The sequence below is a fragment of the Mytilus californianus genome, unplaced genomic scaffold (assembly GCF_021869535.1).
Source record: "Mytilus californianus isolate M0D057914Y unplaced genomic scaffold, xbMytCali1.0.p SCAF_15, whole genome shotgun sequence".
NCBI classification, from domain to species: Eukaryota; Metazoa; Mollusca; class Bivalvia; order Mytilida; family Mytilidae; genus Mytilus; species Mytilus californianus.
The window spans coordinates 9,148,181-9,168,967 of record NW_026262637.1 but is presented as its reverse complement, the minus strand read 5'-3'; the positions used below and the strand labels follow the sequence as shown (position 1 = coordinate 9,168,967).

The 20,787-nt window shown below is 33.7% G+C and overlaps 1 protein-coding gene and 1 long non-coding RNA gene across 3 annotated transcripts in view; one reads left to right on the top strand and one right to left on the bottom strand.

The window, feature by feature from the left end:
* The window catches only part of LOC127725343 (RING finger protein 17-like), a 69,935-nt gene that overhangs the window by 19,403 nt on the left and 29,745 nt on the right, over positions 1-20,787 (bottom strand). The window contains exons 20-33 of the mRNA XM_052232274.1: positions 20,639-20,741; positions 19,866-20,041; positions 19,116-19,172; positions 18,557-18,614; positions 17,778-17,883; positions 16,216-16,276; positions 14,841-15,213; positions 12,862-13,042; positions 11,364-11,514; positions 9,570-9,779; positions 9,058-9,200; positions 2,917-3,083; positions 2,367-2,539; positions 983-1,105 (exon numbers count right to left, since the gene is read on the bottom strand). Coding sequence (XP_052088234.1) covers positions 983-1,105; positions 2,367-2,539; positions 2,917-3,083; positions 9,058-9,200; positions 9,570-9,779; positions 11,364-11,514; positions 12,862-13,042; positions 14,841-15,213; positions 16,216-16,276; positions 17,778-17,883; positions 18,557-18,614; positions 19,116-19,172; positions 19,866-20,041; positions 20,639-20,741 — 2,082 coding nt within the window. The remainder of the gene's footprint in view (positions 1-982; positions 1,106-2,366; positions 2,540-2,916; positions 3,084-9,057; positions 9,201-9,569; positions 9,780-11,363; positions 11,515-12,861; positions 13,043-14,840; positions 15,214-16,215; positions 16,277-17,777; positions 17,884-18,556; positions 18,615-19,115; positions 19,173-19,865; positions 20,042-20,638; positions 20,742-20,787) is intronic.
* On the top strand, positions 83-996 carry LOC127725345 (uncharacterized). 2 transcript variants are annotated; one of them, XR_007992939.1, is made up of 3 exons: positions 83-115; positions 432-510; positions 906-996. It is a non-coding gene; the product is annotated as an uncharacterized LOC127725345 (long non-coding RNA). The 2 variants fall into 2 exon arrangements; XR_007992938.1 differs by lacking the exon at positions 83-115 and adding an exon at positions 241-273.

The following is a 20,787-nucleotide window of genomic DNA, read 5'->3' as shown; positions in this document are numbered from 1 at the left end:
CTCTATAAACTCCAGCACGTTACAGTATACTTACAGGTATAACATTATGTAACATACAGGCCATACATTGTATAGATATCTCTATAAACTCCAGCACGTTACAGTATACTTACAGGTATAACATTGTGTAACATACAGGCCATACATTGTATAGGTATCTCTATAAACTCCAGCACGTTACAGTATACTTACAGGTATAACATTATGTAACATACAGGCCATACATTGTATAGGTATCTCTATAAACTCCAGCACGTTACAGTATACTTACAGGTATAACATTGTGTAACATACAGGCCATACATTGTATAGATATCTCTATAAACTCCAGCACGTTACAGTATACTTACAGGTATAACATTATGTAACATACAGGCCATACATTGTATAGGTATCTCTATAAACTCCAGCACGTTACAATATACTTACAGGTATAACATTATGTAACATACAGGCCATACATTGTATAGGTATCTCTATAAACTCCAGCACGTTACAGTATACTTACAGGTATAACATTATGTAACATACAGGCCATACATTGTATAGGTATCTCTATAAACTCCAGCACGTTACAGTATACTTACAGGTATAACATTATGTAACACACAGGCCATACATTGTATAGGTATCTCTATAAACTCCAGCATGTTACAGTATACTTACAGGTATAACATTATGTAACATACAGGCCATACATTGTATAGGTATCTCTATAAACTCCAGCACGTTACAGTATACTTACAGGTATAACATTATGTAACACACAGGCCATACATTGTATAGGTATCTCTATAAACTCCAGCACGTTACAGTATACTTACAGGTATAACATTATGTAACATACAGGCCATACATTGTATAGATATCTCTATAAACTCCAGCATGTTACAGTATACTTACAGGTATAACATTGTGTAACATACAGGCCATACATTGTATAGGTATCTCTATAAACTCCAGCACGTTACAGTATACTTACAGGTATAACATTATGTAACATACAGGCCATACATTGTATAGGTATCTCTATAAATTCTAAAACATCAGCTCTAATGTTGTCATATCTTATATACTCAACATTACCAAAGTCTACAAACTCAACCTGGAAAAACAAATACAATTCAAATTGATTAATAATTCTTCTAATTCGCTAGCTCCAAAATTTTGGAAACCTAAAAAACAATTAACTGCCATTCCTGAACACTTTCTGGATTATCACTCCATTCAAATAAAATTTAAAAAAAAACATTTTTAAAATGCAATAGTTATGTTGAAAAATTTCTTCACATTCTTTAAAAAGGAAATTTGGAAGAATTAAATTTAAAATACACCCTTCTCTAGCCAAATATTAGGTAATGCTAGGTAAAATATTCATATAGCTCTCTGGCTCTATTTTTTGGACACAAAAGTTAAAACTAGTATAAAATTTTTAGTGGTCATAAAATAAATCTACAAACTCTTTCTTAAACACTTCTAAAGTCTACAAACTTCACTTTAAAAAACACAATTCAAAACTAGAGGTAGTCAGGCAAAGCTCACAAAATGATACTGTTGCCCCTTGCAAAGTCTATGAACTGCTAAAGGATGCACCAAAAATATTTTGGACCAAAAAACAAAATAGATGCACTGCATTATATGATCAAGATTCTGAGAAAGTGTCATTAAATTATGACAAGTGGTTTAAGAGAAGAAGTGGATACAAATTTGTACTATAGAATGCAGATATGATGAAGATCATTTCCATGTCATCCCCCAAAGTAAGCCCAAAAATGGATTTAGATGATGCTGTAAAAGTATTTCATGTGGGGAGGACTATGTGAGAGTTTCACAAAATTCTGTCAAGTGGCTTGGGAGAAGTTGTGCATACTATAGTGGAATAAAGGGTGAATGGATGGACAGTTGACAAAAGAACAAACAGAATGACTTTCCCATCACATTATACTCCCTCTTTAAAAAGTCCGGTGTATTCTTAATAAAATACAATTATAACATGGATTAAGGTCTACATACACCTCTGAAAAAAAATAAAGCATTTTAACATTACCAAAGTCTACATGCTCTAACCTAAACAAGTGTGAAAACACCAAAATGTCTTGCCTGCTCAACTGATTTTTATCTTGACTCTGAGATCAAGATATTACTACAAGTATCACATCTTAAACTTAACATCATGAATGAACCTTAAAATTGAGGTCAAGGTCAAATAAACCTCACTTTTATTACATTGATTCAATACACAAAATATATTTCATCTATTACCCATAACATCAACACTCAAGGCATAAGGTTTATTTGAACTAAGGCCTTTCGTAATACAATAAATAAATTTTTGAATTTTCTTACCTTATCTTAAAAATCATTACCTGTATTCTATGTGGCTCCACTTTCAATATTTTAGCTCTATGCCACTTTTCTTCTAGATGAAACATGGCAATGCAGGCTTGTCCTTCCTGCCACCTGATCTCATCTCTAGCTTGTGGTTCAGAATCCATAAACTTCTCTTGCAGTCTGTTAACCATAATGCATAGTGTATCTTCTAGAGGGGGGAAATAAATCATAAACTCAATAGCATTTCTCTACATCTGCTTAACTCTTCATTAATATTCATGTTACAGTTTTGTGACATTAAAAAGAATCAGTAGAAGAAACAGATTATCAGTTTTTCAGCATAAAGATAGTGTAAAAAATCTGTTATTCAACTCATTATGAACCTTTTTGGCTTGCCCTTATTTCTCCTTTTTTGCACAAAAAAAAACTACAATACTCCTTTGATTATAATATTTTCCACTCTTGCCACGATATTCAAATTTTCCAAACTTAAAATGCAAGGCTTGTCTTGCATTCAAAAAATCAAAAATCCAACAATTATAATAACTAACAGGGTAAAGTGTAAGAATGATATAATGAACATACCATTTTCCTTCAGCTCCTGTACCCAAATGATTCCTTCAAAATCAACATAAGCTGGCATGCCCAATATGGAGGAACTCATTGGCTTTACTGCTGGCTTCCAGTAACATACAGGCTGGATTTTCTTTACTTTAGCAGCTTCTGTATCGACTAAAATTTTCTTTTTCCTTCTATAATTGAAGTCAATGTTTTTCTTTTCAATAAGTAGCATGAAGAAATGTATGTATAGAAAAAGAAAAGAAAAGCTTTCCTTATATTAATACAAAGTAGCTTTAGACCTAAATCTGTTTTAGAGGAAAATTTTCTTTTCTTAGTAACAGTGAGCCTGACATTATTCCAAAATCAATAGACTTCTTAACCTTTGCTTCAGCTTACACATTCAAATGCCAACAAGGGTCTGCTGAATAATTCTAATGAATATCCAACAAATACATTTATCACACAGGACTATCTTCAGTAGTTTGAAGATATCTGATCTTTTGACAGGAATAGCAAGTCCATTTTGTATCAGCTTGTATGTAAGGCTATGAATGTTTCCTTGAAGGTTAAAAATCTGACAGTATTTTACAGATAACTTACCTATTGATAGGAATAGCAAGACCTTTTTCTATCAGCTTGTCTGTGAGGCTATAATAATGTTTCCTGGAAGGTTAACTATCTGGCAGTATTTTAAGGATAACTTACCTATTGATAGGAATAGCAAGACCTTTTTCTATCAGCTTGTCTGTGAGGCTATAATAATGTTTCCTGGAAGGTTAACTATCTGGCAGTATTTTAAGGATAACTTACCTATTGATAGGAATAGCAAGACCTTTTTCTATCAGCTTGTCTGTGAGGCTATAATAATGTTTCCTGGAAGGTTAACTATCTGGCAGTATTTTAAGGATAACTTACCTATTGATTGGAATAGCAAGACCTTTTTCTATCAGTTTGTCTGTGAGGCTATAATAATGTTTCCTGGAAGGTTAACTATCTGGCAGTATTTTAAGGATAACTTACCTATTGATTGGAATAGCAAGACCTTTTTCTATCAGTTTGTCTGTGAGGCTATAATAATGTTTCCTGGAAGGTTAACAATCTGGCAGTATTTTAAGGATAACTAACCTATTGATTGGAATAGCAAGACCTTTTTCTATCAGTTTGTCTGTGAGGCTATAATAATGTTTCTTGGAAGGTTAACTATCTGGCAGTATTTTAAGGATAACTTACCTATTGATTGGAATAGCAAGACCTTTTTCTATCAGTTTGTCTGTGAGGCTATAATAATGTTTCCTGGAAGGTTAACTATTTGGCAGTATTTTAAGGATAACTTACCTATTGATTGGAATAGCAAGACCTTTTTCTATCAGTTTGTCTGTGAGGCTATAATAATGTTTCCTGGAAGGTTAACTATCTGGCAGTATTTTATGGATAACTTACCTATTGATTGGAATAGCAAGACCTTTTTCTATCAGCTTGTCTGTGAGGCTGTAGTAATGTTTCCTGGAAGGTTAACTATCTGACAGTATTTTAAGGATAACTTACCTATTGATTGGAATAGCAAGACCTTTCTCTATCAGCTTGTCTGTGAGGCTGTAGTAATGTTTCCTGGAAGGTTAACTATCTGACAGTATTTTAAGGATAACTGACCTGTTGATTGGAATAGCAAGACCTTTTTCTATCAGCTTGTCTGTGAGGCTGTAGTAATGTTTCCTGGAAGGTTAACTATCTGGCAGTATTTTAAGGATAACTTACCTATTGATTGGAATAGCAAGACCTTTTTCTATCAGTTTGTCTGTGAGGCTATAATAATGTTTCCTGGAAGGTTAACTATCTGGCAGTATTTTAAGGATAACTTACCTATTGATTGGAATAGCAAGACCTTTTTCTATCAGCTTGTCTGTGAGGCTGTAGTAATGTTTCCTGGAAGGTTAACTATCTGGCAGTATTTTAAGGATAACTTACCTATTGATTGGAATAGCAAGACCTTTTTCTATCAGTTTGTCTGTGAGGCTATAATAATGTTTCCTGGAAGGTTAACTATCTGGCAGTATTTTAAGGATAACTTACCTATTGATTGGAATAGCAAGACCTTTTTCTATCAGTTTGTCTGTGAGGCTATAATAATGTTTCCTGGAAGGTTAACTATCTGGCAGTATTTTATGGATAACTTACCTATTGATTGGAATAGCAAGACCTTTTTCTATCAGCTTGTCTGTGAGGCTGTAGTAATGTTTCCTGGAAGGTTAACTATCTGACAGTATTTTAAGGATAACTTACCTATTGATTGGAATAGCAAGACCTTTCTCTATCAGCTTGTCTGTGAGGCTATAATAATGTTTCCTGGAAGGTTAACTATCTGGCAGTATTTTAAGGATAACTTACCTATTGATTGGAATAGCAAGACCTTTTTCTATCAGTTTGTCTGTGAGGCTATAATAATGTTTCCTGGAAGGTTAACTATCTGGCAGTATTTTATGGATAACTTACCTATTGATTGGAATAGCAAGACCTTTTTCTATCAGCTTGTCTGTGAGGCTGTAGTAATGTTTCCTGGAAGGTTAACTATCTGACAGTATTTTAAGGATAACTTACCTATTGATTGGAATAGCAAGTCCTTTCTCTATCAGCTTGTCTGTGAGGCTGTAGTAATGTTTCCTGGAAGGTTAAATATCTGACAGTATTTTAAGGATAACTAACCTGTTGATAGGAATAGCAAGTCCTTTCTCTATCAGCTTGTCTGTGAGGCTATAATAATGTTTCCTGGAAGGTTAACTATCTGGCAGTATTTTAAGGATAACTGACCTGTTGATAGGAATAGCAAGTCCTTTCTCTATCAGCTTGTCTGTGAGGCTATAATAATGTTTCCTGGAAGGTTAACTATCTGGCAGTATTTTAAGGATAACTAACCTATTGATTGGAATAGCAAGACCTTTTTCTATCAGCTTGTCTGTGAGGCTGTAATAATGTTTCCTGGAGGGTTAACTATCTGACAGTATTTTAAGGATAACTAACCTATTGATAGGAATAGCAAGACCTTTTTCTATCAGTTTGTCTGTGAGGCTGTAATAATGTTTCCTGGAAGGTTAACTATCTGACAGTATTTTAAGGATAACTAACCTGTTGATTGGAATAGCAAGACCTTTTTCTATCAGCTTGTCTGTGAGGCTATAATAATGTTTCCTGGAAGGTTAAATATCTGACAGTATTTTAAGGATAACTGACCTGTTGATAGGAATAGCAAGACCTTTCTCTATCAGCTTGTCTGTGAGGCTGTAGTAATGTTTCCTGGAAGGTTAAATATCTGACAGTATTTTAAGGATAACTAACCTGTTGATAGGAATAGCAAGACCTTTTTCTATCAGCTTGTCTGTGAGGCTGTAGTAATGTTTCCTGGAAGGTTAACTATCTGACAGTATTTTAAGGATAACTAACCTATTGATTGGAATAGCAAGACCTTTTTCTATCAGCTTGTCTGTGAGGCTGTAATAATGTTTCCTGGAAGGTTAACTATCTGACAGTATTTTATGGATAACTAACCTATTGATTGGAATAGCAAGACCTTTTTCTATCAGCTTGTCTGTGAGGCTGTAATAATGTTTCCTGGAAGGTTAACTATCTGACAGTATTTTATGGATAACTAACCTATTGATTGGAATAGCAAGACCTTTTTCTATCAGCTTGTCTGTGAGGCTGTAATAATGTTTCCTGGAAGGTTAACTATCTGACAGTATTTTATGGATAACTAACCTATTGATTGGAATAGCAAGACCTTTTTCTATCAGCTTGTCTGTGAGGCTGTAATAATGTTTCCTGGAAGGTTAACTATCTGACATTATTTTATGGATAACTAACCTATTGATTGGAATAGCAAGACCTTTTTCTATCAGCTTGTCTGTGAGGCTGTAATAATGTTTCCTGGAAGGTTAACTATCTGACATTATTTTATGGATAACTGACCTGTTGATTGGAATAGCAAGACCTTTTTCTATCAGCTTGTCTGTGAGGCTGTAATAATGTTTCCTGGAAGGTTAACTATCTGACATTATTTTATGGATAACTGACCTGTTGATTGGAATAGCAAGACCTTTTTCTATCAGCTTGTCTGTGAGGCTGTAATAATGTTTCCTGGAAGGTTAACTATCTGACATTATTTTATGGATAACTAACCTATTGATTGGAATAGCAAGACCTTTTTCTATCAGCTTGTCTGTGAGGCTGTAATAATGTTTCCTGGAAGGTTAACTATCTGACAGTATTTTAAGGATAACTGACCTGTTGATTGGAATAGCAAGACCTTTTTCTATCAGCTTGTCTGTGAGGCTATAATAATGTTTCCTGGAAGGTTAACTATCTGACATTATTTTATGGATAACTGACCTGTTGATTGGAATAGCAAGACCTTTTTCTATCAGCTTGTCTGTGAGGCTGTAATAATGTTTCCTGGAAGGTTAACTATCTGACATTATTTTATGGATAACTAACCTATTGATTGGAATAGCAAGACCTTTTTCTATCAGCTTGTCTGTGAGGCTGTAATAATGTTTCCTGGAAGGTTAACTATCTGACAGTATTTTAAGGATAACTGACCTGTTGATTGGAATAGCAAGACCTTTTTCTATCAGCTTGTCTGTGAGGCTATAATAATGTTTCCTGGAAGGTTAACTATCTGACATTATTTTATGGATAACTGACCTGTTGATTGGAATAGCAAGACCTTTTTCTATCAGCTTGTCTGTGAGGCTGTAATAATGTTTCCTGGAAGGTTAACTATCTGACATTATTTTATGGATAACTAACCTATTGATTGGAATAGCAAGACCTTTTTCTATCAGCTTGTCTGTGAGGCTGTAATAATGTTTCCTGGAAGGTTAACTATCTGACAGTATTTTAAGGATAACTGACCTGTTGATTGGAATAGCAAGACCTTTTTCTATCAGCTTGTCTGTGAGGCTATAATAATGTTTCCTGGAAGGTTAACTATCTGACATTATTTTATGGATAACTGACCTGTTGATTGGAATAGCAAGACCTTTTTCTATCAGCTTGTCTGTGAGGCTGTAATAATGTTTCCTGGAAGGTTAACTATCTGACATTATTTTATGGATAACTAACCTATTGATTGGAATAGCAAGACCTTTTTCTATCAGCTTGTCTGTGAGGCTGTAATAATGTTTCCTGGAAGGTTAACTATCTGACAGTATTTTAAGGATAACTGACCTGTTGATTGGAATAGCAAGACCTTTTTCTATCAGCTTGTCTGTGAGGCTGTAATAATGTTTCCTGGAAGGTTAACTATCTGACAGTATTTTAAGGATAACTGACCTGTTGATTGGAATAGCAAGACCTTTTTCTATCAGCTTGTCTGTGAGGCTGTAATAATGTTTCCTGGAAGGTTAACTATCTGACAGTATTTTAAGGATAACTGACCTGTTGATTGGAATAGCAAGACCTTTTTCTATCAGCTTGTCTGTGAGGCTGTAATAATGTTTCCTGGAAGGTTAACTATCTGACAGTATTTTAAGGATAACTGACCTGTTGATTGGAATAGCAAGACCTTTTTCTATCAGCTTGTCTGTGAGGCTGTAATAATGTTTCCTGGAAGGTTAACTATCTGACAGTATTTTAAGGATAACTGACCTGTTGATTGGAATAGCAAGACCTTTTTCTATCAGCTTGTCTGTGAGGCTGTAATAATGTTTCCTGGAAGGTTAACTATCTGACAGTATTTTAAGGATAACTGACCTGTTGATTGGAATAGCAAGACCTTTTTCTATCAGCTTGTCTGTGAGGCTGTAATAATGTTTCCTGGAAGGTTAACTATCTGACAGTATTTTAAGGATAACTGACCTGTTGATTGGAATAGCAAGACCTTTTTCTATCAGCTTGTCTGTGAGGCTGTAATAATGTTTCCTGGAAGGTTAACTATCTGACAGTATTTTAAGGATAACTGACCTGTTGATTGGAATAGCAAGACCTTTTTCTATCAGCTTGTCTGTGAGGCTGTAATAATGTTTCCTGGAAGGTTAACTATCTGACAGTATTTTAAGGATAACTAACCTATTGATAGGAATAGCAAGACCTTTTTCTATCAGTTTGTCTGTGAGGCTGTAATAATGTTTCCTGGAAGGTTAACTATCTGACAGTATTTTATGGATAACTGACCTGTTGATAGGAATAGCTAGTCCTTTCTCTATCAGTTTGTCTGTGAGGCTGTAGTAATGTTTCCTGGAAGGTTCTAATGCTGTCTCTGCAATGTCTTCCTCCATCAAAAGATCAATAGGTAATGAATCATTCTGTGTATTCCCCTATAAAACATCAGCTTATTATTCGTACTGTGGATTCATTATTAGTCCTGGGAAACAAATTTTCGTGGATTTCATGACTACAGGTGAACCATGAATTTAAATGTTCATCAAAGTAAACATTGTCTACAGGCTTGTATGCAGAATTTTGTTAAAACCATGAAATCAAATATACATGAAAATACAATTTTCCTTGATCCAAGAAAATTGGTTCCTACACAATAAATAAATCCACATTATATAATATCTATGACATGAAGATAAATCTGTTTTGCCCACATACTCTTTTCTTTAACCTTTTCTGTGGTCAATCAGATCAGATATTCGTAACTCAAAATTTATAACAACAAAATATAACAATTCTCACAATACCTTTTTCTGGATATACATTTTCATATTTTTGACTTCTTCTGCCATGAATTCACAAGCTGTTTTGGACCATTTTTTCATGTCTCCAGCTGACACAATATCTGCCAAATGACAAGAAAAGGCGAAGCACATCTGTTTTAAGAATGGTTTCTGTAATGGTCTGATCTCTGATACACCAACTTGAGAAATGTAACCATAATCAACCATAAACACCTACAACAAACAACAATCTTATACAACCATAAAGACCTACAACAAACAACAATCTTATACAACCATAAACACCTACAACAAACAACAATCTTATACAACCATAAACACCTACAACAAACAACAATCTTATACAGGTTCAGGAGGAACATCAAAAAATATCCATACCATAATTCACTGTTCAATTAGTTGTAAAGAAATAATAAACTGTTAACACAGAGATATGTCTCGCCTATTTGTTATTTTGATAATGCAAATGTTGAAATTAAAATAGCAATACTTTAACATGTAAGTTATGCAAATATTCAAAGTCAATGAACCATGACTGAAGGTACAGGGCTAAACAATCTCCATGGAAATGAGATGTGCCAATACTAATACAACTGCAAACCAAATACCATTGACCTCTCATAAGTCGTTCCCTTTAAACAAACCTAAACGAAAACATTAACTTGTAAACTATGTAAAAGTTTCAAAGTCAATGAACCATAATTAGGGGGTGGGGTTATATAATCTCCATGGAAATGAAACTTGCAAATGCCAATACATTTGCATACCGAATATCATTGACTTAACATTAGTGGTTCATCTAAAACTGAACTAATCACAAACTAATACATGTAAACTAAGCAAAAGTTTCAGTCAATAGACCATGACTGAGGGGTAGGGACCAAATATTCTCCATGGAAATGAGATGTGCTAATGCTTATACAACTGCATACAAATTATCATTGACCTACCACTAACGGTTCCCCTTAAACTGACCTAATCACAAACTAATACATGAAAACTAAGCAAAAGTTTCAAAGTCAATAGACCATGAATGAGGGTGCGGGGACAAATAATCTCCATGGAAATGAGATATACCAATGCTTATACAACTGCATACCAAATATCATTGACCTACATCTAGTGGTTCCCCATAAACTGACCTAATCACAAACTAATACATGTAAACTAAGCAAAGTTTCAAAGTCAATAGACCTTGACTGAGGTGGGTGGGGCCAAATAATCTCCATGGTAATGAGATGTGCCAATGCTAATACAACTGCATACCAAATATCATTGACCTACCACTAGTTGTTCACCATGAACTAGACCTAATCACAAACTATTACATTGTTGACGCCGCCGCCGCCGTTGTTTCCGCCGACGCTCGAAACAGCATACCTATGTCTCGCTTTTTGACTCCGTCAAGGTGAGACAAAAACTAGCCACAATTTTTACAAAAATTTGTTCTTATGACACAAAACTGTGTCCTTTCTTAATATATAAAGTGAAGAGAAATTTCTTTGTTTGTATTAACACCAAATGTCTTCACATGGCCTTTAACAATAAAATATATAATTCCTTATAAAAAAGGGGAAGAATGTTGTAATCTCTCATCATACAAATTCACAGTTAGATGAATATTCCTGTTATTAACTCTCTAATATCTGATTATACAGTCCAAAGAGGGAAAGTACATTAAATGTTATTTAGTGCCTGTACCATAGATAGAGAATACACATAAATAGCTGATATTTAGTACCTGTATGTGGTTATACAGTAGAGAGGTAATACACATAAATAATTATTATTTAGTACCTCTGCTATACTTTTATGAGGCATACTCAGTATTTTAGCTCTGTACCATCTTTTATCTTCAGGATGCCTCGCTGCACAAAAGTTTCCAACCTCCCATGTTACCCACTGATCCTCACTCAGACGATACTCATTTCCTACATCTTCCATTAAACTACAACATTTACATGTATATGGCATAATTTTGCTAAATGTTTGAAACTCAATGTAATCCAAAAAATATACAAAAAACTTGTTCCAAATACTAATGATTTTCTACCCCAAGAATAGATTACAATAGCTGTATTTGTTAAAACCTCTCTGAATGTTGGGTCCTCAATACTCTTCCACTCTATACTGTATTTGGTTTTTTTAAAACATTTTTTATTCAAGCATCACTGATGAGTCTTATTCAAGTATCAAATCATAAGCCTGAGTTATTTTTATAACATAAATGGTTAACAGAACAAAATAAATTAAAGAACCTTAGTGAGCGCGCTCACATACCCCACGTCCCCACATTGTCATTGGAGAAATAAAATATGTGTAAGAAAAAAAAAAATTGTATAAGAAAAAAAAATTGAATCATTATTTCCTGTCAATATGCACATCTACATAGTATGTCCTTATTATCTACAAAGTTTCATGAAATTCTGTTGTGTGGTATCAGAGGAGTTGCGATGACAAACTGTTGCAGAAGTACATTGAAGCAAATAAGTTCAAAGGGGCGTAACTCCTAGAAAAAAAATAATTGAATCATAATTTCCTGTCGATATGCACATCTACATAGTATGTCCTTATTATCTACAAAGTTTCATGAAATTCTGTTGTGTGGTTTCAGAGGAGTTGCGATGACAAACTGTTGCAGTAGTACATTGATGCAAATAAGTTCAAAGGGGCGTAACTCCTAGAAAAAAAATTGAATCATAATTTCCTGTCGATATGCACATCTACATAGTATGTCCTTATTATCTAAAAAGGTTTCATGAAATTCTGTTGTGTGGTATCAGAGGAGTTGCGATGACAAACTGTTGCATAGTACATTGAAGCAAATAAGTTCAAAGGCGCGTAACTCCTAGAAAAAAAATTGAATCGCAATTTCCTGTCGATATGCACAACTACATAGTATGTCCTTATTATCTAAAAAGGTTTCGTGAAATTCTGTTGTGTGGTTTGAGAGGAGTTGCGATGACAAGAAACAGGACTGACGGACTGACGGACGGACAGGTCAAAAACATTATACCCTCAGCAACTCGTTGCGTGGGGTATAATAATTAAGAAATGATTAAAACATTGTCAAGAAACAACAGTTACAGTAAACTTAACAAAGGGAGACTATCTGTTAAACACCCATTAAGGTAGCAAAATTTTGAAGAAAATCATCATAATCAATACCAATCTGATACAACATTTTTCATCAAATATAATTTCTTCAGTTTATCATCTAATAAGTTTATGAAAAGGTACAAAACATCATGCCACAAGAGTTTTTAAAGTACGTATATTTACAATATATATTTACCTATTGAGACCATTTTCTCCTGCAGTAGCCAGTTGTACATAAAAATCTGTGGGTGATGTGAATTGACTGATGATAACTTCTAGCTCCACAGCTGGTGATTCAGGATCAGATGTGTCACTAGCTTTACCAGGAGAGGGGATAGGGGTGTGCTGCTTGGCTTTTTCCACATCAAGTCGCAAAGCTGCAACAATTAAAGAACCTTAGTGAGTGCACTCACATACCCCACGTCCCCACATTGTCATTGGAGAAATAAAAATTGAACCGTAATTTCCTGTCGATATGCACATCTACATAGTATGTCCTTATTATCTAAAAAGGTTTCATGAAATTCTGTTGTGTGGTATCAGAGGAGTTGCGATGACAAACTGTTGCAGTAGTACATTAAAGTAAATAAGCTCAAAGGGGCGTAACTCCTAGAAAAAAAATTGAATCGCAATTTCCTGTCGATATGCACTACTACATAGTATGTCCTTATTATCTAAATAGGTTTCGTGAAATTCTGTTGTGTGGTTTGAGAGGAGTTGCAATGACAAGAAACAGGACTGACGGACTGATGGACGGACAGATGGACGGGTCAAAAACATTATACCCTCTGCAACTCGTTGCGTGGGGTATAAAAATATATAATGTATCTCAGATGTTTATAACCTGTATCAATTAAAAGTATGTTGAGCCATAAAACAAATTAAGACTATGCAGCTATAATAGAATCAAGTTTGTAAAATGTAAGTATTACAATATGTTAAAACTTCACAATTTCAAATATACATAAAAACACATGAACCTAAGAAAGATGTATTACTCCTGACTTTCACAATTAATTGAATTATGCTAGAATGTTTGGCATTCTAGTCTAGTGTTTCAGCCTGAGTTAGTCAAGACCAGTTTCTTCTCAAAAAAGCATCCTGATTTGCATTTCACTCCATCTTTACCCCATAGAGTGTAGAACTGGAACAAAACTTTTTAAATTTAATTCTTAAATGTCTATTTACTGAATATCAATAAACTGAATAAGGCATCACAGAAATAAATGTAAAAATTTATGTTTTCCAGCATTTTTTTTATATCCTAAGGCCATTACTCCTAAAAAGCAATCAATGGAACATGACTAGATATACCAAATGTCTTATTGATTGATTTCTGCCATTACAGAGAAAAGCTGACGTTCCAATTTGTCCAATACAAAAATGACGTTAAGCTTTGCTTTTTGATGAGAACTTCTCAATAGCTAATAAGTACTTTAAATTTGGACATTCAAATGCTCTATTGGTATTATAAACCTACATAAGCCCTAAAATAGTGTTCTGTTGGCATTTATAAGGATATATCTTCCATCAAGTTGCATATGAAGTCTTGTGAGATATAACCCCCACCCATTCTTAGCCACTGAGAAAACTTCCACGCTTATTTAGCAAAATAAAAATTCAAAGTGACCTAAAACTGGACATAGCAGATCTGCTAATAGCTGACAATGTACAACTTAACAATACAAGGGTAAATAAAGGCAACAGTAGTATACCGCTGTTCGAAATTCATAAATCGATTGAGAAAAAACAAATTCGGGTTACAAACTAAAACTGAGGGAAACACATTAAATATAAGAGGAGAACTATGACACAACAGAAACACAACATTAAAATGTAACACACACAGAAACGAACTATAATATAACAATGGCCATTTTCCTGACTTAGTACAGACATAATCAAATTATTTCTTAATACAAAAGGCGAGTAAATTGTAAAGAAAGTAATGTAGGAGAACATATGGTCAAGACAAGGGGATTGCAGTATACCATCCATTATAACAAACAAATGTATTTATTTATGTAATTTTAACAAGGCATTAAAATATTCCATTGAATTTACCAAATCAACCCTCCACTGGGTGACTACTAGTGTCATGTCTTATTTACACTGAACTTGAAAAGGAGTTCGATCTATTATTTGATTATACTAATTATCACTGGTTTTACTTACATGATTTTGATGAATCCTCACCAGAACTACTTGTACTTTTATGATACTTTTCTGGAGAATCTGACTTTTCTTTCTGAGGAGACAATGTTTTCACTGGAGAGCTTGATGCCACATCTCTCCCAGGTGATAATCTTAACTGTGGTTGTTTAGGTGACAGACCAATATCAAGTCTGGCAGGTGATTGTTGCTGTCTGGATGGCTGAGGTCTCCCAGGTGATATTCTAGACTGTAGTTGTTTAGGTGACAGACCCATATCCCGTCTGGCAGGTGATTGTTGTTGTCTGAGTGGTGATGTTTCCAGCTTCCGTGGAGAACTGATAGGTGTAACGTAAGATCCTGTTGACCTTGATAATAATGATTCACTTTGCACAGACTGAAAATTAACAGAACTGTCCGTCAATAAATAATAATAGGTAAACATATAATCTGTACAAAAGTTAACTTAGAAAACATAGCTCTATAAGTTAACCTAAGAAATAACTTAGAAAACATTGCTCTATAAGTTAACCTAAGAAATAACTGAGATAACATTGCTCTATAAGTTAACCTAAGAAATAACTTAGAAAACATTGCTCTATAAGTTAACCTAAGAAATAACTTAGAAAACATTGCTCTATAAGTTAACCTAAGAAATAACTTAAAAAAACATTGCTCTATAAGTTAACTTAAGAAATAACTTAGAAAACATTGCTCTATAAGTTAACCTAAGAAATAACTTAGAAAAACATTGTTCTATAAGTTAACCTAAGAAATAACTTAGAAAACATTGCTCTATAAGTTAACCTATGAAATAACTTAGAAAACATTGCTCTATAAGTTAACCTAAGAAATAACTTAGAAAACATTGCTCTATAAGTTAACCTAAGAAATAACTTAGAAAACATTGCTCTATAAGTTAACCTAAGAAATAACTTAGAAAACATTGCTCTATAAGTTAATCTAAGAAATCTTATCAACCAGGTATTACTTCTGCAGACCAAACCAGATCTGTGGACAAATTTGCTTTTAACCAGACTTATAGAACAGTCCATTGATATCTCAGGTGAATAAAACAAATATTCTTGGAAGTAATAAAAACCAGATGCTTATAAATATCTGTTATCAGTCCCCTTCACAAGGATTTTAGCTTATAAATATACATCCTCCCCTTCACAAGGACTGAAGCTTATGAATATCTATTATACGTCCTACCCTTCACAAGGACTGAAGCTTATAAATATCTTTAATACGTACTACCCTTCACAAGGGCTGAAGGTTACAAATATCTGTTGTATGTCCCCTTCACAAGGACTCCAACTTATAAATATCTGTTAAACATCTTTTATCAGTCCCTTCCACAAGGACTGAACCTAATAAGTATCTTTCATGACCTTACCACACTTTCATCTGAGCTGTCTATGACTGGTTGTAAATACTGAGGAGGTACAGCCGAAGACCTGCAAAACACAACAATAATAAATAATTGTATATATATGTAACACTCAGAAACGTGTCCATCCCCCCAAACGTGTCCGATTCCCCCAAACGTGTCCATATGACGTTGCTGAATTCAAAACATGTCCAGTTGCAAGAGGGTGCCGAAACGTGTCAGTATTATGAACGAACAAACGTGTCCATTCCCCCAAACGTGTCCATATCAAGTCAAAACGTTTCCTTTTATGAACGCTCAATCTTGTCCATATTTTCAAATGCCCATGCAATTAATTTAATTTTTGACCTTCAAGTAACAATTACAAGTCATGTCCACCAATGTTAAAATTTATAATTTTGTTTAATAACAAATTTTGGTTATTGTTCTTCTATTGACGTATATTCCTTTTAATTTACTCTTTCATCTATTGTCCTACCTCCAAGCGTGAATGGAGAATAGAAACATGGTTAATTAGGTCTTCTTCCAACCGACAGTTAAATCCTTGCCAAAGTTGGGCGTCCATTTGACTGTGTGGGATGTAAAAGTACGCAGTCATGTCCCTCGTGTAGGAAGAGATAGATTTATTTATGTTGTCGTTCTGAATATGCATGAAATATTTGTAACTGGACTATAAACAATCAACAATGAAGAGTAAATTCATATGTTGCAAATCAAACTTGCAATTATACTAATATAAACAGCCGGCGTTGAACAAACAAATGCTAACAAATTTAGGATGTTCTTCTTTAAACTCTGTTCCTTTTTTCAATTTCCAGTAATTGTGCCAAAATACTTCAGCATTTATGTCTTTTGAATACGGCTTTAATCTTTTTTTATAGGATCTAATCTTAAATCGTGTCCCCGAGAAATTAATTGTCGTAGATGTTATTAACGTCACTGAGAACATAATAGCGCTAAAAGTTTTGAGACATTCAGGCGTCCCAGAGTGGACACGTTTTGGCGAATAACAATTATCGGACACGTTTGGGGATGCGAAATTGGACACGTATGGGCGATTTGGGATTTTAAGGACACGTTTGGGCGAAATAGACATGTTTGGGGGGATGGACACATTTGGGAGTGTTACATGTATAACTAGGGGATACAACTTGTTATCTATAAAACACAGAATAATGACTGAACTTGTTAAAAACAATCAGGACTAGTAGTCAACAACTATAAGGGAAACAAACAGTAGATACATCTTAACATATTGAGCATTTTTACCACAGTCAGATTTCATCCTTTACTTGCACATTGTATTATGGCTTTCAAGTTATTTAACAATTATATGCGTTTTACGATAATGTACTTTTTTAAGCCATGGTGGACACATTAGTTTGATTTAAGGGTCATCGAACATAACTGTACGACACCCTAAAGACAAGGCAGGTCAAGTTTGTTTCTTATTGCTCAAGTGGTTTAAGAAGAGAAAGTTTTAAAAATGTTCAATAGGACACTTAAAAACAAATTCCACATGATTGTAAAAGTTTACTTAGCTGAATAAATGTATAATGACTACTGACCCTTTACCCGTACTAAAAGCATGTCCTGCTCCAACCAATTCACCATTAATGGTACAAGTACCCGAGTCATCTTGTAATATCACATACAGTTCAGGTCCCTCTACATCTGAAAATATAATTGATTTAAATTCATTATTACATTGATAAAGTGTACTACCATATCTTTCGGATTCAATAAATTCAATATTTCAGTTATAAAGCATTAATCACATACATTTTACTGAAATAAAGGTAACATACAAACAACTATTGCTATAGAATAGATAATAGAAAATTTATAATCTGAATATAACAATTTGTAATTGTAGTTGAATAATAATTTAACCTTCTATACATACAATTTTTGTGTTTTCCTTAATATCTCAGGAGAATATGTTTTGTCATTTAAAATTCTGGTATTTTTGTGACACCTATAAAATTTTGACAACCACTCAAAAACAATGGCGCATTGAAAAAAGTTAGAACTTAGGACATGCAATTCAAGACTTCATAATTTTTAAATAGAAAATTGTATCTTATAAGACTAAGTTTGAGTCTGATAACAGGAAGACTGTTAATCACTGCTTACACAATGCCACATATAGAAACAATTTTAAATAAATGCACAAGTTCTTTTTACATGTACAGTATTGAAAACAACTGACTCAAGACATCAAATCAAAAGATAGACTGTTGTTGTAAAATCTACAGTGGCTACTGCTTCATGCAATTCATGGATGACCAATCAATTGAATGAGGATGTAGTTGGAACAAGTTACTATTAAAGGATTACAACATACCTGTAACATGTACAGAGAATACCTTCATAGTCACTTTCCTTATCCACCAACTATTACACTGAAAAACAAATCAAAATACTCTATAAACAATCTTAAACAAATGTATTGGTATTAACTTCTATAAAAATAGGCTCTTTGGAATTTTTTTTTTCTAATATGACCCTACATCATGCTATAATCAAAGTCTGTTTTTTTTATAACTATTATAACATATATAAGTGATTAAATTGCTGTTTAAGACAACAAATTGTTTGTGTCAGTGTATTGCTTTTATTTCAGTGGATCAATAAAAACTTCAAGTTCAGCAAATCAGTCGAAAATTGTTTGCTTTAATATAAAATAAGGAAATATGGTACGATTGCCAATGAGACGACTATCCACCTGAGACTTTAAGTTTAGTATCAATAGAAACTAATAAAAGTTCAGAGGGTCAATTGAACCTATAAATTCATTGGCTCAATGAAAACTTTAACTTCAGTGGGTCAATTGAAGATCGTTTGTTTTTAGTTCAGCGAATCAATAGAAATTTCAAGTTCAGTGGGTCAAGATCAAAACTGACCTCTGATGACCAGTCTGTACTAGCTGGAGTGATATCTGTTAATCTGCATGGTAAAGCCTGAAAACAAAAACATATATAACAATCAACAAAGATATATTTGATTATAAAATTGAGAATGGAAATGGGGAATGTGTCAAAGAGACAACAACCCGACCAAACAGCAGACGGCCACCAATGGGTCTTCAACACAGCGAGAAAATCCCGCACCCGGAGGCGGGCTTCAGCTGGCCCATAAATAAAATGTTTCATGTTTACTTGAAACTATGAAGACATACAGTGTATCCTGTGTAGACCTAATACTCATTTTAGTAATTATTTTGCACTAGGACATAAAAGATATTTGTTTTCCTTAAACCATAACCCATTTCAACACAAACACCTGCCCTATCAGATTAAAATCATAAGTCACAAATGGGTCAAGTTTAGATAGGTTCATGGTATCCTTAATAACATTTCCTTATTTTATTTGAATATTTCACTTTCACTGAATGCATTATCTTGTTTGTAACCAAGCAAGTAAACCTACCTATAATCTTTAGATTATAAAAGTGCCTTAAAGCTAAAAATCGCCAATCTCATATTTTTGGAAAATATATCTCTATAGAAAAAGTTGAATTACTAAAACTTTAGGTTTAACTGAAAATTTTCAAGGTTCTGGATAGTGATTTAGTATATGACATGATCTATGTTTGAGCTGCAGTGACTAATTTACTAAAGAAGTTAATTACATTAGATCTATAAATAACTGACCTGTACAGGCATCATAATGAAATGGTCCAGTAGTTTTCTAAGTCTCCAATAAGGTACTCTTTCTGTATTTCCAAAATCTACATACTGGACATCCACTTGTTTTTGACCTGGGATACCAATGACCTTTGCCCTATACCACATGTCATCTCCAGAGTATTTACAAACACATGGCATATCTACAACAGATATTTCTCAAAGATATATCATTACCAGTTAAATTGTTAAATCCATCTGACAACTTTACCAAATAGGAATAAACAATTTTTATGATTGTCCATTACACTTCATGTGTTTTCATACATGAACCAGAATGTTCATCTTAGTTTGCATTTGAAATGCTTTATATCTAAATGATCTAACAATATTATATATCAGAAATGATCACTGTAGTATATATATCAGAAATGATCACTGTAGTATATATATCAGAAATGATCACTGTAGTAAATATATCAGAAATGATCACTGTAGTATATATATCAGAAATGATCACTGTAGTATATATATTTGTCTGCTATATGATAAGGTATACCTAGAATAGCAAGAACATTGTATCTTATGTACGTTTTATCCGAAAAGAAATTACATTTCTCTGATTCCAAACGATCTTCGGACAGAGTGTCTTTTTAATGTTTGTACATAATGCTTGGTAAAAAGTGTTGGAATATCTTGGGGAAGAAACACTATGGGGCATAACTGACCATAACATTAATTCTAAATAATCAGAGAATTGTGAAGATATGCTGTACCATATCTGAATTTCAATCACTTACCAAGCTGTGGACAATATATAAACCATAAATCTCCCATATCTCTGTTGTATCTGTCCTGCATTTGTCCCATCAGCTGGGCAAAATAGGTGGAATCTTCTGTTATCTAATGGGGAAGAAAGTGAAGTTTGTTTACATATTTGTCCTTTAGT